Raw genomic sequence first — 27,483 nt, forward strand, 5'->3', positions numbered from 1 at the left:
AAAGTCGGCCCCTTCCGTGCCTGGCATGAATGAGGCCGTTTAAACCACACAAATCCTGGCTTATTATAACTTGTTAGTTATACATAGCAACTCTCACTCTGGCTCCATTCTCTGATGCCACAATAAAATCCAGGACCACTTGCTCCTTCCTTCAAACTATTTTCAGACTGTGTTGCGTGCCTACCCGGCTGTCTCCCAATATGTGAATAATGAAGTTTTTCATATCCTCTGGATCACTAAGAAAACTCCTAAAACCTGGACATATAAAGAGAGAGTAAACAAAAAATCGAAACAGATGTCTCCAAAGAAAAACAGGGAAAAAATGGTGGACGGGGAGATAGTGTTGGTAGAGGCAGTGGCTACCACTTGCAGTGGCTGAGGAGGTAGCGCCTGCCTTCTGAAAACTGACAGGACACCAAGGGTACATTTTGTGCTTGAATCCAGGTCGGTGGGATGCGTGTGGACCTTCTCTTTAGCAGCCACTGGACGTGTTAGCCGTCCTGGCATGTCAGTTATGAAGCTCCATAAATCAAAAAGGCCAAGGTCTGATGATTGAAAAATACAAGCAGTCCCTGTGTGTTCCAGGTCTCCGTTCGTTTTCTCAGGGGATGTCACATCTGGCTCCCTGCTCCCCTGGTTGGCAGCTAGCCAATCTCAGCCGGAAGCCCTACTTCTGGAAAGGTGTGGCTCGGGACTCTGGTCATGGGGAGGGTGGCAAGGCTGCTAGGACCAGAGGAAACATCTCTAGGGCTGGGACGCCTCTCAGAAGACCCTGGAGTCAGTGTGGAGAGCAGGTGCAGGCCGGGAGGGACTTGGAGAAGCCTGTGGCTCTGTCAGCTGGCTAAAGAAACACTTGACCCGTGTTTCCAGACGGTGACGCTCAGTCTTTGGTAGTCAGAGTGTCAGAGGGGTGAAGGAGGAATTGTCCCTTCTTCCTCCCACAGTGCACAGGCAGCACTGTCCTGTGTAACCTACTGTTTGCTGTCAGGTTTCCCCGGATGGCGCTGAGCTGGGTGCATCTCAGCCCGAATTCCAAGGCCCTCTGGACGAGTCTGCCTGATGGTCCAGGCTTGTCTCCCGCAGCTGCTCCCTGTGAACATCCTAGCCAGGCACGGCCCTCTGTCTCCCATTCCCCCGCGTTTCAGACACTGGTAACGCTCTTTCCTTCATCCAGAGGTTGCCACCCCCATTTCACAGCCAGGTGCCTGGGGACTTTGTGGCCCCGGGACAGTTTTCCGCAGAGCTCATGTTCAGTGCTCAGAGTGTGGATTCCTTTGTTCGGGGATTTTTCCTAGCTCTCCACCCATTGTGTAGGGATTTTCCTCAGTGACCCACCATGACCCAGGAATTGTTCTACTTCTGAGATTTTCCCACAGTCCTCCCTTGACCAAGGTCTCCGGCTAGCAGTGCCCGGGCTCCACTGCACGATTGAGTCTGCTTAGCAGAGCTGGCAGAGCACAGGCAGGTGGGTTTGGGTGGAAATGGCTCCAGACTTTGGATGGACTCTGCCCTCCACCAGGTGCCCACTGCCTTGCTCTCTCCTTACGCTTGTCCTCCTGTACTTGGCTGATGGAGTTGAACGTTACTGCTCTTACTTGTATCCCAGTGAGGAGTGATGAGGAGCTGAGTGAAGGTCCCCAAACCACATATCTTATGGAAATGGGATTGTCTTCTGCCCTTTATGGTTTCTCATGAGTAATCTTTGAGGACCCTTTTCCTCTCCAATCTGGAAATAAAACTTCCTATCTGTGTGTGCTTTGGCGATTTTTCATTCTACATTTTTCTCGTAATTCCCCACCCCTGGATAGTATCCCCACTTGTGTCCACTAGTTTGTAACCATTCAGAGATTGAAGGGACTCTTTTGTAGATCTCCATCACTCTTTCTCACTGTAGCTATAAACGTGGAGGTTCATCAGAATTGAATGTTATTTGAGCTTGTGATTTAAGGTTTTAAGGAGATCTTTTTGTGCATCTGAAAATATTTTTGTTTTTCACCTTCCAAAGAAGGAGTCAAGTGAGTATCATTCCTGTGCCAGTCTTAAAACTGCACCTTCTTTCACATTTAGAATCATCAAAGCCCTTGCAGTGAACCCATTTCCTAAATTATTTTCCATTTACAGGGTATTGCTGTATAAAACCAGAAGTGATCTTGAAGTTGGAACAAGAAGATCTTTTGTTATTAGAGGACAAATTTCTAAATGGGAGTTATCCAGGTGAGTTTTGGAAAACAGGTAGAGAGTATCTCGTGAAAATTAAATCCAAAATGGAGTCAGTTAAACAAAGGGCACCTTTGGAAGTTTAGAAATGAGTGGATCCAAAAAAATGTGGGTATGGAAGGTATAACATAAGTGATACGAAGTAATTGTTTTCATTTTTTTCAATTAGGTAATACAGTATATATCATTTCTACCTCAGAAATCAATTCATATTTAACTAGTATAAAGTCAGGTATAGGGCTGGACTATAATATCAAGTAAAATTGAAGTTTAAGAGAAAATGGAGAGAAGTGATACATTAATTTGATCACCGGTTGGGTAGTTGGAAAAACTGTGTACTGTATAATTAATAAATAAATACGAATTATGGAAGATTTGTAAATGAGAAATGTAACTCCTCTAAATGTGCTTCTATAAATGCAAAAATGCAACCTTTCTCACTATTAGAGGAAAAACAGCATGATAATACAAAGAAAACAGACATATCACTGAAAAGGGTTTTTATTTAAAAAAATCAACATGTGAATATTAAGATGTAAATAGCATATAAAGTAAGAGACGTAACTGTCATATCAGTGTCATATCAATGGGTTAAAGTCACTTATTAATAGAAAATGGTATGAGATTATAAGAAAGAGATGTACCTGAAAATAATTTTGAATGTTTAAAATATGAAATGTGTAATATCCAGAGAATATACATAAAGTCATTCAGGCTGAATTTATGTAACTATTGCACAAGGTTTCGATTTAGATTAAGATTCGTACAGTAATAAAAGGACACTTTAAGAAAGCTAATGAAGATAATTAAAAAAGGAAATACAGAGGCTGCAGATACTTGTGTGCCAATTAGTTTATCATGAAAATTCATTAAAAACTGCAAGAGATACGAGGAGAAACAGCAAGCATTAGATATAATAGACCTATGTATACTCATCTGGTTTCATACAAAACATGATGGACAACAACTGAGATTCTAGAGCATGAGTTGGTAAATTATGTTCCTTGACCTAAATCCAGCTAGCTACTTGTTTTTGTAAATAATAGTTTTTTTTGGAACATAGTTATTTGTTTGTGTATTTGTAGTGGCTATTTTTGTGGTACAACAAAATGGCTGAATAGTTGTGCCTGAGATTATATGGCGTACAGTGACTGAAATATTCACCATCAGGTGCTGCGCATACAAAGTTTGATGACCCCTGCTCTAGATATTAAGCATATTTTTTTGATACGAGTGTAATACATATTGATAAGGGTTTTTTTAAGCTCTATACTCTGAACATATAGTGTAAACCTTCTCTGAAGTGTTAATAGAGTAACAAAACATAAATATATTTTGGGTTAGAAGCAAACTATTAAGTTTGCAATGGTAATTTAACATAATTTAATAACACTAGCAATTATAGACACTATGTGAGAAAAATACCCCATGTGTAAATTAAATATGCATATATATTTTTGAAAAATCTGTTACATGAAGGGGTACCTCAAAATTATTATTATAAAAGTATAAAATGTATGTATGAACCTGTGTCAAGAGGTCTGTAGGAACTCAACAAATTGCTGTATTAAACCTTACAGTTTATTATAGCAAAAAGATACAGATATAATCAGCAGAAGTAAAAGTCACAGAGGGTGGAATCCAAAACAGACTTCTTATTTTCTTCTCTCGATAGAGTTCTGTGGAAAGTGCTTAATTCTGCCAGCAGCGATGTATGGCAGCACAAATGAAGTATGGCAAGAAGAGAAATTTACCCGAGCTTTCGTGTACAAGTTTTTTACTGGGGGTCGGTCATGTAGGGCCTGAGCACCTAGGTGCTTGACCTCTTTACTCAGGGTGTAGCCCCTCCAGTTAGGCCCAAGGCCCCAACCATAAATCCCAGTGTGAGCCTGAACTGTCTGGTGTGGCCCCAGCCACCAGGTATGTAAACACACTCTTATCAGGCAGGACATTCCATGGGCTTACCAGTTATCCCGGAAGAGTTGGTCGGAGAACAATCATTTTGAAATATGCAGGATGAGAAAACCCCAAACCTGGTGAACTAAATCTTTCATGCATACATCTTTTGGGGAATGGGTATAGCATTGCTTAATGGAAAGTTTCAACAACAAGGAATTTTGAGAAGACTTAAGCAGAACAGAAGTTTTTTGTTTTTTTAAATATCACTTGAATAATTGGAAAGCTATAATGGTATAAATTAAGTAAAAGCCAAAACATGGTTCTTGGAATAAAAAGAATTAAATAAAATGCATAGAGTAGCTGTCCTATGTTGGAAAAAGGAAAGATTTTATAAGAAATCACAGAGCACAACGCACAGCTGTAGAAATACAGCTGCACAAATGTGGAAATTTTGAAAAACTTTGCGCAACACGAAATAAAACAAATAAAAGCATATATTAATATCATCTTCATAGAATGGAATACTACTTTAAAATTCTGAGTGCTCACCCATGTGGGTAAACATACTTGAAGAACAGGATGGCGTAGGATCTTTTCTAACATGCTAATGATATATTGTGAATCTGTTGTAACTGGTATGGAATACTACTGGCATGGGGTTAATTATAGACCTTTGAAACACAGTACAGAGCCCAGAAACAACTGCATGCTCTAATGACAACTGATTTATGAACAGGGTGATAGTGTAGAAAGCTGCAAAAGTCATTTATATGAAAACTGGCATTGTGCCCCAGTTTCCACCCTATGACAGAACTCAGTTTGGTGTGGATTTATACGAAAGGGATTTATGTGTATTTGTTTTGGTTTTCATGTTCTAACAGCTAGGAAGGGGCAGATAAATGAATTAGAGGTACTTGTTACATACATTCCTCATAAATGTGTTGTTTCTATGAAGAATTCAGATCTTGTCATCACTTTCTAACTATATGTCTTTTCACAACGCACTATTTATAGCAGCTCTCTTCTTCTCCAGCAGTCAGTCCATCTATACCTATCTTATATTTTTCCCCTAAGCACTCATCAGCTCTTCTTACTTCTGAACTCACATTTCAAAATCTCCACTTCTGTGTCCTATTTGAAAATTTCAGAGGCCTACTCCTCCCTCTCATACATCCTCTGCTTCCTGTGATGGTACTGATCATGATTCCCGAGCTGAGTCCCTCCTTGGATTTGATCCTCCTTTTGTCTGTGCTTCCCTGAGTGCTTGCTCACATGTCATTGGCCTGGGATAACGTTGTATCCCTAATACCTCAATCACAATAAGGAATAGGAATATGCATACAATGGATATTTGAGTGAATAAAGTTTGATTCCCAGTCTTTTTTTCCTCTGAATTTTTCTGTCTCTGAGCTCTGTCCTCTCTATCTGCTCTTCTTGTTCAGTAACTCCCTCCGTGCCTGTGTCATCCATCCCCATAATTCAACCCTTTTTATCTCATCCTGATGACCTCATCCCACCTTGAGGACAGCTATACTCAGTGTTAAATGGTGTCTTTAGTGTCAAAATGATAAAATGAAGACGAAATTTTTTCTCACAATTCAGAACTCCTTATTTTTCCACTTCTGGCATCGTTACTTTGTTCTACTCTCATAACACAAGCATGAAATCACTTGCAGTGCTGATTTCTCATCATGGTCATTCTCATACTGATCTTTCCACACTTTCTGACATTTTAGTTTTTCTTTGTACTCAGTCTTTTCATATTTTCACTGTCTTCATAACATTCCCCAAAACTAGAGTCTTGCTCTTTAATGCCTTGGTTATTGTTATTCCTAATTAGAGTTCATTTTACATAATGCATCAAATTCATCTTGTTCTCAATTCACAAAATAACGTATGGCTTGTAAGTGTAGGGTTTTATATATAACTTAATATATGAAATTTATTTTGTTATATTAGTGACTAGCCATTCTGAACCCCTGTTGCCTTATCAGATATGTTTATGTTGCCTACCTTGTTAGCAGACCTTATATGATCCAGTTTTCTAAGTGTCAGAAATCCTTGTGACATTCTTCCCTACCTCACACTCTCCATTATTGTATGCTTTTTGTATATAGGTCATTAAATTTATTAAATTTCTGATCATTCCTGGCCACAAGGGAAGGTCTCATTTTTTAAAATTTACTACACATTAAATTTACGCTAAGACTCCTACTAGTATTAAAGAATCATGGGATATACATTTTTTTTAAGACTTTTTTTTTTATGGGGGAAGGAATACAGGACTTTATTGGGGAACAGTGTGTACTTCCAGGTTTTTTTTCCAAGTCAAGTTGTTGTCCTTTCAATCTTAGTTGTGGAGGGTGCTGTTCAGCTTCAAGTTGTTGTCCTTTGAGTCCTTGTTGTGGAGGGCGCAGCTCAGCTCCAAGTCCAGTTGCCGTTGCTAGTTGCAGGGGGCGCAGCCCACCATCCTGTGTGGGAGTCCAACCGGCAAGCTTGTGGTTGAGAGGACGTGCTCCAACCAACTGAGCCATCCGGGAGCTCAGCGGCAGCTCAGCTCAAGGTGCCCTGTTCAATTTTAGTTGCAGGGGGCAGAGCCCACCATCCCTTGCTGGACTCGAGCAATAGAACAGGCAACCTTGTGGTTGAGAGCCCACTGTCCCATGTGGGAATCGAACCAGCAGCCTTCGGAGTTAGGAGCATGGAGCTCTAACTGCCTGAGCCACCTGGCCGGCGCCTATGGGATATATTTTAGCTTTCTTTAATTTCTCCTTTGTATAAATCTGCCAATCCACTTAATGGCTATTTTACAAGAAAATGAGACTCTGGGGACAGAGTCCCAGAGAGCAGTTTCCAGGCTCTCTGCGCCCCACGTGGGGAGGTGCTGGCTCAGGTAGTGAATGACCATCAACTGTGACTGGTTGGCCATCAGCTGTAACCAGTTAGCCAACTGGCTACTGATGTAACTGTCGGGCTGCCTTGATTGGTTGGTTGGTTGGCAGGCAGAGAAGTGAGTGGCGGACTCCGGATCCTGTGTTTACTGCTGCATGTGTCTAGCCCAGCCGCCAGAGATAATATAGTGGTATGACTCCATCTATGGCTCAGTGGGTGTTCCTTTTCAGCCTAGCCATATCCTGCATTCTTATGTGGGGAGCGAGACCGGAGGCCCCGCAGGCTGCCCCGCAGGACAGAGACTTTTCACATAGTCTATGCCAGATGAGATACAGTTCTTGAAAGAGCATTTTTCCCCTCCTGTAAATCCACTAAAAAGAATGGTGTCTGCCTAATCCGTTCTAACAGGTAATATAAATATTTTATAATTATATATGTATTAACTCCAAAGCCAGAGCAGACATATTTCATATTGATTCACTCTGAAATCACTATCCAATATGCTTATGCCCAAGTCAAGTTTCTGTCCCCCCATCAATTATATACAATTAACACATTAATTATTCAGATACATGTAATTAATTCTTGTTCTAATGGATCTTGTGTTGCCAACCAACCTCACGAAATTGTCTCCTTCCTGACTAAAAATATTCTGCAGGTACACCTTAATGACCTGAAAGTTTTCCAAATGATGTTAGCTCTAAATCATGTTTGTAAGTCTTTTCACTGAAATGTCAGCAGTTTGAAATAGTGCATCCTCTTTTTCTTGAGGGTTACAGATTGTCTTTTGTTGATGAGACGAACTCTAGCTCAGCTTATAGTAGAGCTTCCTGACAAGTATCAAGGTAGTAATTTCCTTTTTCCTCCTCTTTCTTCTAGCCCCCCCACTCCTCCCCCACTTCCCCTGCCCTGCACTCAGGTTCAAGCAGTTGTTTCTCAGTCTAGTTGTGTAAGACAAATGCTGGTATTATGAGCCATGTGCTGCCCCAGCTGAGGACGTCGGGCGCTGTCGTTGGTCGGCCGCTCACAGCAGCTCTCGCTGGCTGCCAGCCACTCAGGATGGCTGCGAACCACTCATGCTTTCTGCGGGACACTTACTCTGGCCAACGGACACTCATGGCAGCACACAGCAGCCCACGGCAGCTCCCGCCATCCTCCTGTTGCTCATCCGCCAGCTCCAGGGAGAGCTGTTGTTCATAATTTTAGCTGTAGAGGGCACAACTCACTGGACCTCGGTGTTAGGAGCATGGCGCTCCAACCACCTGAGCCTCCGGGCCAGCCCAATAATTTTGAAATAGGAAAAGTGTGCTGTGGGTTCATAATAAGAATAATGCAGTGACAAGAAAATGACTATTTCCTTGATAGGAAAAATATAATAAACCCACTTTTAAGGAACATTTTAGGAATAATATCTTTAAGGACATCAAATAAGCCTATTTTCAAAGAAGTCAGTGAATGTTACATTCGATTCATCAAAATGTATGAACAACGTTTTTTAAAGGGAAAGTGTTGACATAATAGTAATAGTTCTGAGTCATAGTTCACCAGTAATATACCCATTAGTATACAAGAACATCAAGTAAACAGATTCCATAAGTTTGGAGTAGGGCCTAGACAAATGTCATTTTATAAAACTCCATCAGTAAGTCTGTGTGTAACACATCCCCAGTTGAAAGGGACCTAAAAGGTACTAGAGGTGTAAATACAGAAGTAAGGTTTAGGCTTAGTAAACATTTAAGATAATAACTGAAATGATAATTGACAATACTATACTTTCGTTGCCAAAAATACTATACTTTCGTTGCATAGTACTGGTAGTACTATGCAAAGTACTACCAGTACTCTGAACAATACAGGAAAACTTGGTAGATGAGTTTAATGACCGTTTTGGTAAATATACTTTACATGTACAAACTTAATGTAATACAATGTGAACCTCTCGTTTGATTTTTCCGTCTTCCCATGGAATTCTTATGACAGTAATACATCAAACAAACCTGATGTAGCATGTTTATTACTTTTTATTTGAAATAAAATAGACTCCCAGTAATAGCAAAAATAACATAAAGATTTTGTGTCCCCTTTCACCACATTGCTCCAGGGGTGACGTCTTAGTAGCTGTTGTAAAGTATCAAAACCCAGAAATGAATATTGGCACATTACTGTCAATTAGGTGATTACTGACCTTCACTTTTTGCTATTCTTTTAACTTGCATTCATTCGCGTCTTTATGTGTGTTTGTACGTGAGTGCAAGTGTATAGCTCTATGTAGTTTTATCCCATGAGTAATTTTGTGTAAGTATGACCACAGTTAAGATACAGAAATGTTACATTAGCATAACAGAACTCTGCTTTTTTCTGTATTTATAATTCTGCATCGCCATACACCTACGTGTCATATATGTCTCCTTGACACCACTAATCTGCCCTTCATTACTATAGTTTTGTCATTTCAAGAAAGTTATATAAGTGGAATCCTACATAGCTTTTTGAGATTCACTTTGTTTTTTTTTTTAAATGAATGATAATACCAATAAGGTTTATCCAAATTGTTGCCAGTGATTAGTGACCCACTGAAGGATACTTGGGTTGTTTCTAATGTTTTCCTATTGTAAATAAAGCTGCTATGTATAGTTGTGTATAGGTTTTTGTGTGAACATAATACTCATTTCTTTGGGATAAAGAAAGGATTCAATTTTATGTTCATGTGGTATGTATCTGTTTAGTTTTATGAGAAATTGTCACTAATTTTCCTGACAGGCTATGCTATTTTTCATTTCTACCATCAGTGTATGAGAGATCTATTTTTTTTAACATCATCAGCATTTATTATCTCTATTTTTAGCAGTTTTAATTGCTGTGCAGATGTCTTATTGTGCTGTACTTTGTATTCCCTGATGGCTAATTATGTTGGATGACTTTTTATGGACTTATTTGCTACATGTATATCCTCCTTAGGGAAATATCTGTTCTGTCTTTTGCCCGTTTTATCTGTCAGTCTGTAGCCAGATTTTCATACTCTTAACAATGTCTTTCATTGTAGAAAGTCTTTCAATTTTTTTCCCAATTTTTTTATTTACTTCCAGGACTTTCTTTTTTTTAAAAGATTTTATTGGGGAAGGGGAACAGTGTGTATTTCCAGGCCTTTTTTTTTTTTTTCCCCAAGTCAAGTTGTTGTCCTTTTAATCTTAGTTGTGGAGGGCTCAGCTCCAGGTCCAGTTGCCATTGCTAGTTGCAGGGGGCACAGCCCACCAGTCCTTGCGGGAGTCAAATCGGCAACCTTGTGGTTGAGAGGACGCGCTCCAACCAACTGGGCCATTCGGGAGCTCAGCTCAATATACCATGTTCAATTTTAGTTGCAGGGGTCACTGCCCACCATCCCTTGCGGGAGTCGAGGAGTTGTGGTTGAGAGCCCACTGGCCCATGTGGGAATTGAACCGGCAGCTTTCGGAGTTAGGAGCATGGAGCTCTAACCGCCTGAGCCACCGGGCCGGCCCAACATTTTCAATTTTGATGGCATCCATTTTAATGCATTTCTAAAAATGGATGTTTTTTTCTTGTCTAAAAATTCCTTGTCTAGACCTATGTCTCCATATATTTTGCCTATTTTTCCTTTCAGATTTTGTAGTTTTATGCTTTACATCTCAAGCCATAGGTATAGGCCAACATTCATTATTTTGCCTGTGGTGGTCCAATTGTTGAGCAAAATTTCTTGTAAAGACTATTCTTGGATTGAATTGTTATAGCTATTGTGTCTTTTCCTTCTCACATAAAGTTGAGAACAAGCTTGGCTATAAATAGTCTTACAGATTTTGGTAGGACTTGCATTAAATCTATAGAATACTTTGGTAATTGATATCTTTCCTAGATTGAGTCTTCCAATTTATGACATAGTGCATTTCTCCATTTATTTAGAACTTCTTTGATTACTTTCATCAGTGTTTTGGGATTGTCAGCAATGCGGATCCTATAAGTGGAATTTTAGGTTTATGGTTAGGTAATGTTTTAATTTGAGTTGTAAATATTGAGGAAATCTAGAGAATGAGTATTGCAAATTGGAGGTACAGGGAAGTCAGAAAAGAATTTGTCTACCAGATAGTTTTTTGTTTTGTTTTGTTTTTAAGGTTTTTATTGGGGAAAGGGAACAGGACTTTATTGGGGAACAGTGTGTACTTCCATGATTTTTTCCAAGTCAAGTTGTTGTCCTTTCAATCTTTGTTGTGGAGAGTGCAGTTCAGCTCCAGGTCCAGTTGCCATTATTAGTTGCAGGGCACACAGCCCGCCATCCCTTGTGGGAGTGGAGGAGTAGAATTGGCAACCTTGTGATTGAGAAGACACGCTCCAACCAACTGAGCCATACAGGAGCTCAGCAACAGCTCAGCTCAAGGTGCCGTGTTCAATCTTAGTTGCAGGGGGTGCAGCCCACCATCCTTTGTGGGAGTTGAGTAGTCAAACCGGCAAACTTGTGGTTGAGAGCCCACGCTCGAACCTACTGAGCCATGTGGCACTGGCTCATATGTGAATCGAACTGGCAGTCTTTGGCGTTAGGAGCATGGAGCTCCAACCGCCTGAGCCACCGGGCCGGTCACCAGATAGTTTTTCTGAAAGGAACCATTGTAGAGGAAAATAGGCTGGACCAGACCATGGTAGAAAATACCGTGGGCCTGTAGATTTGTGGAATGATAATTTGAACACGTAAAGTAATACAGGTAATGTAAAACTGAAATTTCTAGAAGGATATCTCTTAATTCTTTCATCATTTTGGTGGTCAGGAGTGGGTAGTGGACTATGCATCATCTTAGCTGTTTAGCTAAGCGTAACGTGCCTGCATGGCATATGGGTAGCAACAGGGTAATAGTGAAATATACAAATATATATATATATATATGTATATGTATATACATATATATATATATATAATTTTTTTTTAATAATTTCACACAGGACTAAATAGCCTCTTGACACTTTTTTTTCAGATTTTTTTTTTATTTATTGGGGAAGGGGAACAGGACTTTATTGGGGAACAGTGTGTACTTCCAGGACTTTTTTTTCCAAGTTGTTGTCCTTTCAATCTTAGTTGTGGAGGGTGCCGTTCAGCTTCAAGTTGTTGTCCTTTCAGTCTTAGTTGTGGAGGGTGCAGCTCATCTCCAGGTCCAGTTGCCGTTGCTAGGTGCAGGGGTCGCAGCCCACCATCCCTTGCGGAAGTCGAACTGGCAACCTTGTGGTTGAGAGGACGTGTTCCAACCAAATGAGCCATCCTGGAGCTCAGCGGCAGCTCAGTTCAAGGTGCTGTGTTCAATCTTAGTTGCAAGGGGTGCTGCCCACCATCCCTTGCGGGACTCAAGGGATTGAACTGGCAACCTTGTGGTTGAGAGCCCACTGGCCCATGTGGGAATCGAACCGGCAGCCTTCGGATTTAGGAGCATGGAGTGCCTGAGCCACCGTGTCGGCCCCTAAATATTTTTTTAATGATAGGTAAACATAAGGGATATATTTAAAAATTATGGGAGTAGGTAGAAACGTGACCCTTAAGGTTCTCACAGTTGGTAGAAACCAGGTATATTGAAAAGTGTGTAGAAAGAGTTAAATATGGGACATAGTTGAAACTGGTTTTAAAAACATGAGTGACCATATTTAAAAGTGATAATTAAGATATTCTGGTCAAAAATTGTTTATTCTTGAACAACAGTAGTAAAAACCAAAGCACCATTACCAGACTAGAGCAATGCATCCCATCCCGGTAGAAAGATGGATTTTCCTCCTGTTACTTTTACACTTCCTCTTGGCGTTTGTGTTCCGAGGAATGATTGCCAGGAGAATCAGAGCTTGGGTTTTAGGATGATATCTTTAAATATGAGGAAATTTGTTCCATTGTAACTTATTTTGGTATTGATATGTTGAATGAAAAAAAGGAACCTCCAAGTGGAAGCATGTAGATTAATGAGTATCCTAACATTTTAATCTGCATTTGATAGTTTAAGAACCTAGATCCTGATAATCTCCTTAATCCAAACCCTTTCTCTGCTGGAACCCCAAAAACAATGACCGTAATTTTTTTATTTTTTTGGTTGTTGTTGAACTCATGACATTCTCTGATTTGTTTTGTCCACAGGACCAACTTTCTTAAAACCTTATGTTCCCAATTCATCGTTCCATTCCTTTACACCAAAGTTTGAAAATTGTATTTCAAAATGCCAATATACATACAATAGTCACCTCCAAGTTGTTTTCCATTTTTCCCCTTTCCCACAGCAAGCCTCCTACCTCTCCAGGAAAAAGAATATAGTTAATATGTACTTGAAATTACCACAGTGTTGAAAGACTTAGCAAGAAATCCAATTGTGAAATATATAGTACGGTAAATGTCTATACGGCTTTCTAAATTAAAAATATGCTAAATTTCATAAGGAATTTTTTAACTTTCTCATTTATAGAAGACTGCCAACTTGATCATTTAGAGAAGAGCCAGGAAAACCAAGTCAAGTATTTGTGTCAAATTTTATTCACCACCAACAGACCATTGACTACAGAGCAAGAGACAGTTTCAGGAAAACCATTTAATCTTGGCACGCTCATTGTTCCTTCAAGAAAAATACTCTCTACATGTGATAGTGTGCGGCCTACATACATGGATCTCTACACATTGGCTCCTCATAATGACTCAAAAAAGAAGACTGATGAATTTAATGCATCTCATTCCAATATTAGAAATGAGAGAACAAACATTGGAGAGAAATTTTTTGATTACAATCAAAATGTGCAAACTTTTAGTTGTGTGGAGGAATTTACTCTGGGGCAGTCTATTGAATGTAATGAACGTGGTAATGCTTTGCATGATAAGGCTGCCTTCATTACATGGAACAGTGCTTACAGAAAAGAGAGATCTTATTTTGAATTTGGAAGAAACCTATGTAATGAATTGGCCCTTGTTTCTCCAAGTATTAGCACAGAGACGAGTCACTGTGAATTTCATGAAGATAAATGTAATATAATTGGGGACAGTTTGCGGAGGGTTGCTCAACGTCACAGAACTGATACAAGAGAGAAAACTTTTAGTCAAAAAGCACAGTTCACAGACTATCAGAGAAGTCACACAGAAGTGCCACCCCTTGAGTGTGGGAAAAACTTCAACTCCAATTCAGTTATTAATGTACAACAGAGAACTAATACAATAGAGCTATCTTGTAATAATAAGACACATGAGGAAACGTTTAGTTCTGAGTCGGCCTTCGGTATAAAGCAGAGAACTCAGGGGACGGAACAACACTATGAGTGTAATGAATGTCAAAAGTCTTTCTGTATGAGGTCATCCCTCATTTTACATTACAGAAGTCACACAGGCGAGAAAATTTATGACTGCAACGAACGTGGAAAAGCTTTTTCCTGGAAAGAATCCCTAGTTGTACATCAGAAAACTCACACAGGAGAGAAACCATATCAATGTAACGAATGTGGTAAAACTTACGCCCGGAAGTCAAGACTTCGAAAACATCAGAGAACTCACACGGGGGAGAAACCCTATGAATGTACTGAATGTGGGAAAACTTTAACATACAACACAGACATTGCAGTACATCACAGAACTCACAGAGGTGAGAAACCCTATCAATGCAATGAATGTGGTAAAAGTTACACCAGGAAGTCAAGCCTTGGGAAACATCAGAGAACTCACACAGGTGAGAAACCGTATGAATGCACGAAATGTGGGAAAACTTTCATGCACAAAACAGTCCTTGTAGTACATCAGGTAACTCACACAGGGGAGAAACCATATCAATGTAATGAATGTGGGAAAAGTTATACCCACAAGTCAAGCCTTGGAAAACATCAGAGAACTCACACAGGTGAGAAACCCCATGAATGTAACGAATGTGGGAAAACATTCACACACAAAGCAGGACTTGCAGTACATCAGAGAACTCACACAGGAGAGAAACCCTATCAATGTAATGAATGTGGTAAAAGTTACACCAAGAAGTCAAGCCTTGGAGCACATCAGAGAATTCACATGGGAGAAACTGTATGAATGTAATGAGTGTAGAAAAGCTTTCATCATTCAGACAATGTCAGAAATGTCACACAGGAGAGAAACCCTGTAAATATAACGAATATGTAAAAACTCCTCTGGAAGTCGCATCTTTGAAAACATGAGAGCACTCACCAAAGGAGGGAAACCCTATGAAACGGAATGTGTGTATTTTCATGTCATACCTCAAAGGACAACAGAAAATTTATGCAGGGGAAAAACCTGTGGAAGTATGAATTGTGGGAAATATTTTCTTTGGAAATCAGCCGTCATGTCAGAGACTGCATACAGGGAGAAATGCTGCAAATGTAACTGATGCAGAAAAGGTTTTGTTTCCAACTAAACTCTCAAAATTGAACTTATGACACAATTCACACAGGGGAGTGTAGTGATTTATACACCTTCACAATGAGGCTCACATACAAAAACATCAGAAAACTCACAAAGGTGAAAAATTTTATGAAGGTGTCAATATGGGAAAATCTTAGAGTTGTCAGATGGAAAAAGCGAAGGGGAGGAAAAATAACTTTTTCTTGTACTCTGTTAGGTTCAATGGCTGGGATCCTGCAAATTGAAAACATTAACAGGAGAAAATGTTTTTTTTTTTTTTATGCATATGGAGAGCGTCAGAAAAATGAAATGAAAACTCCATGGAGCTGAACAGACCTGGAAGCTTATATGCAATTCAAACAAAAGGACAGTACATTTGCAAGCAAGTGTCCAGAGAAAGAAAAAAATGGTTGAGAGCTTATGCAGGTGCTAAGTTCTAGGAATGTAAATATTCGGGGAACCAATGGGAGAGGAGTGTTATTTCATTAAGATTTGTTTATGCAGATATTAGTTGGTATCATCTACGGGATACGAGTTGTCCCTTCTTGCTTATACCACAGAGGGGATGCAGAACACCTTTACGACGGGAGACTTGTGCCCTGACATTTGTCACGTGGAGGTGGAGTGAAAAGGTTTTCTGCCTACTGTTTTTCAGTTGCTTTCGCTGATAATAATCTTTTGGCATAATTTGGTGTGGCATATTTTGATTCCTTTGATCACACCAGGGAGAACTCACCTTATAACTATAGAAGTAGGGAAAATTTTCACTGGAAGTCAAACCGCAGAGAATATCAGAAAACTCACAGGGAATTTGACGTGATTGTATGAATGTGGAAGAACTTTCATCCAAACATCAAATCTTGCATTACCTAAGAGAACTCACACACATGCAAAACCCTGTAAATGTTATGGAAGTTGGAATTATTTCACCCAGAAGTCACACTTTGAGAACATCAGAGAACTCACAGGGGAGTCATCATAAAGATGATGAATGTAGTGGAAGTTACAAGTCAAGGTCAAGAAAAGGTTGCAGAAGTCAGAATAGGGACCACAATTTATTAAGCTGAAGAACATGGAGTTCCTCGGTAATCTCCTCCCTAGACATAAAAGAACTGTCTTAGTCCTTTCAGGCTAGTGGAACAAAATGCCATAGACTGGTTGGCTTAAATAACAAACATTGGTTTCCCACAGTTCTGGAAGGTGGCAGTCCCAAATCAAGGGGTTGGTAGATTTGGTGTCTGGTGAGGCTCCACTTTCTGGTTCTTAGACGGCTATTTTCTTGTGTGCTCGCATGGTGGAAGAGACAACTGCTCTCTTCGGAGCCTCTTTAATAAGGGCTCTGTCCTAATGACATCATCACCTTCAAAGCCCTCCACCTCCAAATCCCAGCATGTTGGGGATAAAATTTCAACAGATGAATTTGGGGAGATTGCAAACATTCAGTTATTAGCAAGTACTTATACTGGAAGGAAATCCTTGAAATATATATACACAGTGTTTCAGCCACTAAGGATAAGTTTACTCCTTTCTGGAGATCAGAGAATTCTCTGGGGGACAGCACATTGTGAAGGTAATGAATATAGGCACTCTTCTGCATGATCTCAACCATCAGCAAATTTCCCCTGTGGAGAAATACTGTGTAATGAAAATGTGTCAGGTTTCTGTCAAAGATTCAATCTCACAGAGTAGATAATTCACACAATGAAGAAAATGTGGAATGTGATAAATGTGTAATAACTTCAGGCAGAAGCCTCCCTTCTCAGTACAGGAGAAAATGCGTAGAGCTTGGAGACCTCATAGTATATCGACAAATGAAAGAAATCTTTTGAAGGTAATGGATTTGGGAAATACTGCCAGAAGGCAATCCACGATATAATATATATAGTCGCACAACAGCCTAGCCAACTGTCCCTCCATGTCTTTCCTTAAGGAAAGAAGAGTCTGAGATTGTGCCTTTCTGGGACTCTGTTCCATCCTTGTGTTTACACTTTATGTCCCTCTGTCTGATCCCCAAAAGATGGTTTGCAGCTAAAGACGGGTAAGATATCTCACGGGAGATACAACCTAAGCCAGGCGGAACCGAGTGGGGATCCCCAATAAGCTGCCTTAAACAAATATGGGAAAGGGCTTTGTCTCCCCTTCCTCCTGCATGGGAAAGTCTGTTGCCGGCTCTGACTTTCCCTAACAGCTGTCAGTTAGAAATATAGTGAGGAGAATGAATACCAGTTATCTCTAATATCTGAGAGGCTTGACTCTTGAGAAGATATTTACCTTAAGTAAGATATAATGGGACCTTGTACCTCGGCTGTTTATAGACTAAGATAAATTGGCTTGGGATATTTATGAGTCTCACAGACCGTGTCATAAAACACTGTTCCTCCTTTACATACTGGTCAATAAAAGCCTTCAGTCGGCTTTGTTCGGGGCTCCAGTCCTCTGAGACTGAGAGACCCCTGGCCTTCTGAGAGATTTAACAGCATTAAGTCTCTGTTTGTTTCTTTCTTAAAAACTTAACCCAAACCGCCCCTTCTCACCTCCTCACTGCCTGTGTTGCGCTGGACACGACAAATATATATAAATAATAAACCTAATAATAAAAGACCTGTCTCGTATACTACATGTTCACCAATAACCATTTCCTTTTATCATTAGGTCCATGACTAGTCTAAATTTCCCAGGCACTCTTTCATTCTAATGCAGTAATGTCATCAAATTTAAAGTAGTGGAATATGACTGTCAGTGGTAAAACAAGTCCCATGTAGAATTTTTCATCCGATAAATTCTCTGCTGTTCATTTTCCCTACAATGATGATGGAAGAATAGCACATGGAAGGAGTCAGGGTTCAAGAATTACTGTGTGGATGAGTTTCCTCCTCTAACAGTGTGACTTTTGCAAGGAAGAAAGAACTTGTTCTCTACTGAGCTGTTAAAAGCTTGGATCTGTCTTAAACTCACCTGTCTTAGACATCCCTTAGCTATCACAGACTATGACTATGACTGTGAGAAGTGATAAATGGGTATGTATCACAATAGTAACATGAAGGGATTCCTTGACAGTATTATGAATGTTCAGTAGCTGTTAACCATGGCTCTTCTGTGTTATGAATCATGTAAATAACATGATTTGTTAGATGTTTTCTTGTGATTATATTTAGGTTATGTACCTTTTCTAGCAATACAAAAGAAGTGTTGAGGATTTCTCCATACATCATACCAGGACACACATGCTGTTAATTGGTCCCATGCATAGCGATACTAAATTGGATTATTTGGTTAATGTGGTATCTTCCATGTGTCTTCACACAAAAGTCATTAAGTATCTCACAAGACACTCTCAGGCTATATACTTTGTATGTTGTAATCCTCAAGATTCACAAATTTTAGCATTCACTTCTGGTCATTTCCCAAATCAACTTTTACCATAATTGCAAACTCATGTTACGTTTCCCAGTATTCCTCCTGTCCTCATCATGGTATGAAACAGTTTTCCATTTTCCAGAATTTTTAATTTCTGTTTGCATGTACTCAGATTCTTGTTTAATACAGTAGGTTATAATTCTTAATTAGTGTTATCAGTTTATTTTGTTTTGATGGTCAAATCATCTGAGATAAAGCTGCTGTGCATTCAGATTGGCTCCTGTGTCCAATATTAATTTTTCGATACCTTTTTGCTTTTACCAAAGCATCCTTTTATTTGTGATTATGAGAATGTTTAATCTGCCATTGTTAAGGTTTTCATTATAGAGCAAATCCTTTATTCGTATTTTGGAAAATGTTAAGTGTTCCAAAATATTTAGAATATTATGCTCCCTTAAATAAAGATTTAACAATTCTGGTTGGAATAGCATTTCATTTCATCTCAGTCAGGTATCCACAAGGTAGAACTGACTTAACCAACTGGCTGAGATCCATTCCTGGGAAACCCAGAGGTAGAGTCCTAGTGACATAGAACCCAGGCCTTTCCCGTTTTACCTCTTTGCTGGCACGTGTCCAGAGGACGCTCCCCAACACCACTTCCTCCACTAGAGAATGTAATCTGAGCCCTAAACATGAATGTTCCTCTCTCCTGCCTGCCTTCTGGATCTGCACGGGAGACAATTAGGCCCTTTTATTATGAGCTTGATGCTTTGGTGGGCCTCTTTTTTTATAGGGTATTGATGAATTCTGGGTAGAGGTTTTGAGGAATTTGTTTGAGTCTTGATTGGGGGTAGTCTGTGGATCCTGTCGAGAGCAGTTGGAGATTTTGTCCAGAAGTGGGGTGCCCCAGGAGGCATCTACAGGGAACCCTGGTTGGTCAGTGTCTTTGAGGGACAGCCACATGGACACCTGAATAGTGGCAGTGACATGCCTGGCAGGGCATTCTAACAATGACACTGGGGTCTGTGGCCCAACACCGTGACTTGATGACAAATAGGAAACTGGGACGTGGTCACCATTGCTTCGCAGGATAAAACACATGCAAAGTACAGGAGCTCTTTAATCATTAAGCATAAGGAGAGTCAAGAAATAAACCTTGTACCCTGACTGGAGGTGTTGGGCAGTTCCTGTGAATTCCCTGTGGGAGTCTGTGAAAGCCCCTAGGAGACTGAGCAATATTCATCACAAAATGAGTTAAATCAGTTAATTTAACTTAAAAAAAGGGTGTGAAATTTTACCTGTCCCTTGGCTCAGGAACTTGTAAGCTTGCTGCTTTGACACACACACACATACAAACATACACACGTTTCTATGTATTATGCAACCTAAAGATAAGAGAGGAGCTGTGAGAAAATTGTCCAGTTGATTCCAACATTTCTTCTATCCCATCTCCTTGTCCCTCTTCCAATAAATATGGACACATGCATGGCCTTAAAGTTTTTATCGATGAATTATTGGGATAATTATTTGAATTGTGTGCAAAATCTATTTATAGACTATTAACCTAAAAGTAAAAGACCAAAGTGGGAGTCAACAAGCATTTATTTGAGATCCAAATGAATAGCTGTTAGTGAAGCACTGATTTAGGTAGAAACACGAGAGGGTTTCAATTAGGAGGAAAAGCAAGTTAGGAGGAAAAGCAAGGGGTATCAATGACAAAGGGAAGGGGAACAATTCCATGAATAGAAGGAAGGAATTTCCATATGTATTGAGAAGCCAACATTGTGATGCTAATTCTACAGCATATTTTTAATTTTCAGTCCATAATAATGCTAATTCTAAAGAATATTTTAAAATGTCAGCCAGTAGTCATCATATCTGCTTTCTTCATATGCTGAAATGATGCTTTAGGCCCAGTTGAAAGGTTCTTTTGCCCAGTTTTAACATTCCAAAGGTTTGAGGTGTCAGACGTGCAAGGAGCTTCCTCTGGGATTGCAACTCTGACTCCATTTTAAAGTGACTCCCTTCATGTTACTTTTTATACTTCTCCCCTTTGATTGACGTCTTTTCCTGAAACGCTTACTGATCGATCATAGGAAAGCAACACTGGTCACTTATTCAAAGCATCATTGTTCTCTCCTTGCCAGGAAGACCTCTTCCCAGTGTATCCTGTGCTACACAGAAGTGAACGCGGTTTTATTTTTCCTTGGGAGCCTTAGGCCACACCTGAGCAATTGGCCCAGAACACAGGAAGTCTTTACTCTTATGTTTCTTTAAGGGCAAATAATCTGTCTTTTCTTGAGGTTTTTCCTATGAAGTCTCAGAGGCCTCAGTGATTATCTCAAAACATTGCCCGACCATTGTCAGAGTGCTGTCTTTATAAGATTGAACTATACAAAACAAAGTTTTAGAGCAGGAAAAATTTATGTAATAAGAAAACAATAAGTCCAATTTGAAGAATAGACCTGATCTATGAGGCAATACCTGAGGGCAGTCAGTTGAAGGTACTAAAGAACCATGAAGTGTCAGTGCGTGCTGTATTTAATCTCTTGGCTTGTGCCCATATTTTATCTATTCGTGTCTCTTTCACCAGAGGTGTTTTATCGAAGTATAGGAGTGGGTCTACACTAGAGGAACCCCTACCTTGTTTAGCTAGATGATAAAGAGCAATTCTGCTGTCTAATATAAGTTATGCAAGGGGATTTATGCATTTTTCCTTGAGGGTAGTACGATGGTGTTAGCTCCAGCAATTCCCCTGTGGTTTTTGAGAAGTTTCTAATAATACATACAGTGCAATACCTTCCCAAGGAAAAAGTACTCTTCCACATCTCATACCATTGCTGGGCATTGATATGTGTGTCATCAGTTCCATGTTTTGCCCTGTAGTGTCAGTTTAAAGATGATGCCCCATGATGAGTTCTACCAGGGATGCCACAAAAAGGATACAAGGGGACACTTTGCTCAGCGTTGCTCAAGCAGTAGTTAACCGCAATCAGAAGTGGCATGACGTTGATGGAACCTCTTTGAGCACCTCTTGCAATTGCAGAACTCAAACACGAGTTGTATTCATCTTTTGTCAACGGTACATATTAAGCATTACAATTTTAATAGTTTTTTCCTTTCTTAAAATGTGTGTACCTTTTTTTGGTACCCTCTGTATTTCCATGCAGAAATTGAGGGGGAAAAGGAAAGGATAACATTTTAGTGAGTGTTTGACCTCTCGTTTGTGTGATAGGAAGGGACCAGAAAGTAAGTGATGAGTCAGAAAAAGAGCTAATGAGACCAAGTGTAGGAGCTAACAGGAATATTAACTGATGAGTCAGAAATATTAGCTGATGAGTCAGAAAAAGTTCATAAAAACGAGTCTTGGAGCTAGCAGAATAGGTTTAAAGATTAACCACTTAAGTTCTGATTTCTCATTAAACATTACCCTTGCGGACTGACCAACATTTGGACAATTTTTGGAGGAAACCAACTGTGACAATATTTTTCAGAAGGGGCCAGCCACAACTGTGAACAACTGCAAGATAACTGGCCTCTGCGTAGCATAAAAAAAAAAAGAATCAAAACCCCTACATTCCCTCACCTGGGGGCAGCCATCTCCTTTAGACACTGCCATGGGCATTCTCTCTCTACCCAACCTTCAATAAAATGTTCTTTGCTTTCCTGCTTTTCTGAGTCTTGTGAATCCTTTCACCTGCTGCAAACGACCAGGGGTTAATTCTACGCCAATACATTTTGGTGCCAAACCCAATAGTTGGACTCTACCCCTTTTCCCCCCACCTCCAGAGCCTCTGTCTGTTCCCCTCCCTTGAGGGTTGGAAATTGAAATTTCCCTGCCTGGTCTGTCTGGTGGAATCCCAAGTCCAACCTCTCTGATGGCTGGGGAATCCCATTGCCAGGCCTTGTGTGAGGCCACTTTCTATTTCTCGGGATCTCGACAAGTCTTGGCGACACTCAGTGGGTATGGGATGAATACATAAATTCCTCCAACGCGTTCACTACTGTATTAAGTTTTCCATGACAGAATAATCTGGTAGCAATCTACCACTAGGTCCCACCAGGCCCAAGACACCACAAGACCCACTCATCAGACATACACACAATTGAAAGGCACACAGACTCCCTTTCCTCTGGCCACTCTCTGTAGTTGTTTTTGCTTCCTCACTCCCCATTCTTGTTTTGCTTCTCTGGACCTTCATTGCCACCTCCATGGATCAACAACAGACCTCTGGTCGGTAGGTGATGTGCCTTGTGAAGACTGTGGTGTCCCAGGAATTCCACCAGCCAAGTCCACGACCCTCTACCCTAGGTGTTGCAGGGACGCTCTCACAACTAATGGTCATTTCTTTCTCCGGACTATGCAGTAAAAACTGATAATTCCATAACTCCTGAGTCAGACACTCCTTTGGAGGAACTTGGGGATGTCCCTAGTTCTCCTAGTCAGGCCATAATGAGACCACCATACCTAGCATCATGGGCGGCTCCTCCTCTGTCCCTCTTGTCTCCCCGCTTTGCTGTCTTCTCAAAAACTGGTATAAATTTGACCTCTTCTCTCAAAAAGAACAAAGAGCTTTTCTTTTGCAATACCGCCTGGCATCTATATAAACGAGACAATCAGGGGGTCTGGCCTATTAATGGCACTTAGACTATAATAGTCATGCAACTAGGTCTTTTCTGTAGGCGCCTTCACAAATGGTATCAGGCTCCATATGTCTAAGCCTTTATGGCCCTGAGCCAGTACCCAGACCTCCAGAAACAATGCCGCATGTGTCCTATGAAAATTCCTCATTCTCCACCTCCGGATATTTCAGACGATGCCTTTTTATCCCAGGTCCCTCCTCGAGCTCCTCGAAACTCACCTCCTACCCCTCCTACCTCTCCTTCCTTAAACCGCTCTACCCGCTCCACCTCTTGTCCAGCTCCCCCTCCCTATTCTGCCCCAGCTCCCAGTCCTGCAGGCACCACACATAGTGGAGCTCATTTTAACGCAGACTCCATGGCCCCCAGGAGGTCACAAACGGACAGGCCGGTACAATTTATGTTCATGGCCCCATTCCTATGGCACATCTAGTTCAGAGACAAAATTAGGGACCTATTCTGAAGACCCTTGTAAATTCATTAAAGAATTCCAGAGCCTAACCATAGCCTTTGATCTTACTTGGCAGGACATTATATCGTTTTAATCACCTGCTGCTCCTTAGAAAAAAGCTATATCTGGGCTCTATCCCTAAGATACGGAGACACAGAGGAGCTAGCTGCTGGGAATCTAGCATAACACAAGGTTGGACCCAAGGCTATTCCCAATCATAATCCCTATTCGAATTATCAAGCTGGCCAACAGGGCAGGATTAGAGCAGACCATATGGTCACCTGTCTTCTCGAGGGCATAAAAAATGCATTAAACCAGTTAAACCTGAGAAACTGAGGGAAATTATTCAAGGATTGGATGAAAACCTGGCCTTCTTTCAATCCTGCTTTGCTAACGCCCTCTGAAAATATACTAACCTAGATTCATCTAGCCGCGAGGGCTATTCTCGCCTTGCATTTTATTGGATAATCAGCTCTCTAGATAGACATCAGAAGGAAGCTTCAGAAATTAGAGCTGGGTCCACAGACTCTGCTCCCAGGTCTCTTAGGTACAGCCTTTCAGATCTTGAATAGGGATGAAGTGGAAAGGGAGCCTAGGGTATGGACGGACAAGAAAAAAGATCAGAGAAAGGCTCAATTAATGTCTGCTGCCCTTGCGAGCGCCCTGCCCTCACAGACTGAACCAGATTTGGGCCCATGAGGAGGGACCACACCGAAGACAGGCCCAAACACCTGCTACAACTGTCATCAGGAATGACACTGATGTCAGGCTGGGCCTCACCTAGCCAGGAGGGCCCCCTCAGGCCCTTGTCCACTTTGCAAAAAGGTAGGACACTGGAAGGACTGTACCCCCTCCCTTTGAGGAAGGAGGTGGTCTCAACTCCTAAAAGGCCAAAAGGGTGGCTCCTCCAACCAGCTGCCAATGTCTGTCATAAGGAACTATGAGCCAGACGACTGTCACCCCGACTGACGGGCCCCAGGACTCATCCTGGCTTCGCTGCTCAACATCACAGAGGCTGAGTCCAGGGTAACGCTTGCCATGGCAGATAAGAAGGTTATGTTCTTGATCCGGGAACCACATTCTCTGCTCTAATTCATGACCTCGGCCCTACACTTCCTTCCAGCCTCCTCCTAACAGGTATTGAAGGCGATGCCACCACAGGCAGACAGACCCTACCTTTACCTTGTTGCTTTGTGCCCCTTGCTTTAACACATAGCTTTCTAATTAGGCCCCACTGCCCCAAACCCTTTTAGGACGAGATATTATGCAGAAGCTACAAGCTCCCCTCCAAATCTCTCCTAACCCTGTTCTACTAGCTGCTCTGCAGCCTATTTTCCTTCTCAAGCATTTAACCCCGACCTCTGTAAGATCCTACCCTGGATCAAGAAAACAGGTCCACCCCATTGGCTGGGATCAGAAAACTCCCAGCTGAGCGTCTCATCTACGTGCAGTACAGATGACGCTGAGAGACCGTAGCTTTCTTCCCTGTTAGCCCAAAACCCAGTTAACAGGGAGGCTCTTCTCAGGACTCAGCCTATGATCAACAAGCTCCTCAGGCATGGGCTTTTAATTCCCTTCAATTCACCTCGCAATATGCTCATTTTACTGGTCAAAAGCCAGGTGGCCAAAACAGGCTAGTTTAAGATCTAAGGATTAAAAATGAGGCAGCAGGGTCCGGCGCGGTGGCTCAGGAGGTTGGAGCTCCGTACTCCTACTCGGAAGTCTGCCGTTTTGATTCCCACATGGGCCAGTGGGCTCTCAACCACAAGGTTGCAGGTTCAACTACTGGAGTCCCACGAGAAAGGATGGGCTCTGCCCCCTGAAACTAAGATTGAACACGGCACCTTGAGCTGAGCTGCCGCTGAGCTCCCGGATGACTCAGTTGGTTGGAGCGCGTCCTCTCAACCACAAGCTTGCCGGTTCGACTCGCACAAGGGATGGTGGGCTGCGCCCCCTGCAACTAGAAACGGCAACTGGACCTGGAGCTGAGCTGCGCCCTCCACAAGACTAAAAGGACAACAACTTGAAGCTGAACGGCACCCTCCACAACTAAGATTGAAGGACAACAGCTTGGAAAAAATCCGGGAAATACACACTGTTCCCCAATAAAGTCCTATTCCCCTTCCCCAATAAAATATTTTTAAAAAATGAGGCAGTAATTGCAACTCATCGTTTAGCCCCTAACCATTATACCTACTAGAACTAACCCCTCCAGAGACCGAATGGTTCACTGTACTGGATTTAACGGATGTCTTCTTTTGTATCCCACTAGATCCACAGTCTCAGGTTTTATTTGATTTCACCTTCATGGACCACCACTCTCAGGTCCACAGGCGACATATGTGGACTCTCCCACCACAGGGATTTCGAGACAGTCCTCACCCTGTTGGACAGGCTCTAAGTGGAGATGTTTGGGATCCTCCCTCCCCAGGGCTACTATCCTCCAATATGTTCATAACCTCTTTACTTGTAGCCTGGTGAAGGAAAGTTCAGATCGGGATAAAATAACAATTTTAAATTTTCTAACATAACGGGGATACCGAGTAGAGGCCACAAAGACTCAGATTTCCCAGCAGCAAGTCACTTACTCAGGATTTATTCTATCACCTGGGCAATGACAGACTAGCAATGAGAGGAAGGAATCCATCACCTCCCTGGAGCCCCCAACCACCAAGAGCCATTTTCTTAGGCATGGTTGGCTACTGCTGCATCTGGATTCCTCAGTTCAGGTCCTAGCAAAGCCTCTGTATGAGGCCCTTAAGGACCCGGAGCAAAAGCCCTTAGACTGGAATGCAGAGCTCGAGTGTACATTTTGTGCCCTTCACAGGCTCTAACTGAAGCCCCTGCCTTAGCTCTCCCAGATCTGCCCCAGCCCTTCTCACTCTGTATCTCTGAGAGGAAGGGAAGTGACCCAGGGCTCCTTGTGCAGAACCTAGTCTCAGATTCCAGGCCTCCTGCTTATCTCTCTAAGTCCTTAGACCCAGGTGCAAAAGGCTGATCCTTCCTCCTCAGAGCTCTTGCCGTTTAGCCACACTGTTAAAGCAGGCTCAGAAGTTCACCTTTAATCATCCACTAACTGTGTTTACGCCGCACCAGGCCATAGACATCCTTAACTGCAAGGCATCACACTGGCTGTCAAACAACAGGCTTGCCCAATACCAAACCTTGTATTTAGTCTCCCTGGACTTAACCATCAAGCCCTGCAATACCTTAAACCCCTCTGCCTTGTGCCAGATCCCTCTTCCCCGACCCAACACAAGAGCCTCAAAGTTCTGAACATTTCCCATGTGCTCTGGAGGATTTAGAAGATGCTCCCTTTTCAGACCCTTATGAAATCTGGTCTGAGTTGGGAGTTGCATGGTGTCCCAAGGACATACTGTTGTTTCTTCCACCAGCGTAATAGGGATGGTGGCTCACCCACCCATACTTCTCCTCAGAAGGACAAATTAATAGCATTAACCAGAGCCTTACTCCTAGGTAAAGACCTAAGAGTCATCATTTGTACCGACTCAAAGTACGTCCATCATGTCCTACGTGCTCATACCCCGTTTGGTAAGAGATGGGCTTTCTACCTCCCAGAATAGCCTCGTAAAGCACAAAGTAGAGACTTTACAGTAACTTGAGGCAGTCCAGGCACCTAGGAAAGTTGCTGTCATCCACTGTGAGGGCC

The 27,483-nt window shown here is 41.6% G+C and overlaps 1 protein-coding gene across 2 annotated transcripts in view; it reads left to right on the forward strand.

Moving 5' to 3' along the window:
- Positions 1–22,350, forward strand: part of LOC308504541 (zinc finger protein 248-like) — a 40,762-nt gene extending 18,412 nt beyond the window's left edge. For both annotated transcript variants that reach the window (XM_081065365.1, XM_081065366.1), the window contains exons 4-5: positions 2,122–2,214; positions 13,443–22,350. In XM_081065365.1, coding sequence (XP_080921491.1) covers positions 2,122–2,214; positions 13,443–15,034 — 1,685 coding nt within the window. In that variant the 3' untranslated portion in view covers positions 15,035–22,350. The remainder of the gene's footprint in view (positions 1–2,121; positions 2,215–13,442) is intronic.
- The last annotated feature ends 5,133 nt before the right edge of the window (positions 22,351–27,483 follow it).

Source organism: Rhinolophus hipposideros (assembly GCF_964194185.1).
Source record: "Rhinolophus hipposideros genome assembly, chromosome: 11".
NCBI classification, from domain to species: Eukaryota; Metazoa; Chordata; class Mammalia; order Chiroptera; family Rhinolophidae; genus Rhinolophus; species Rhinolophus hipposideros.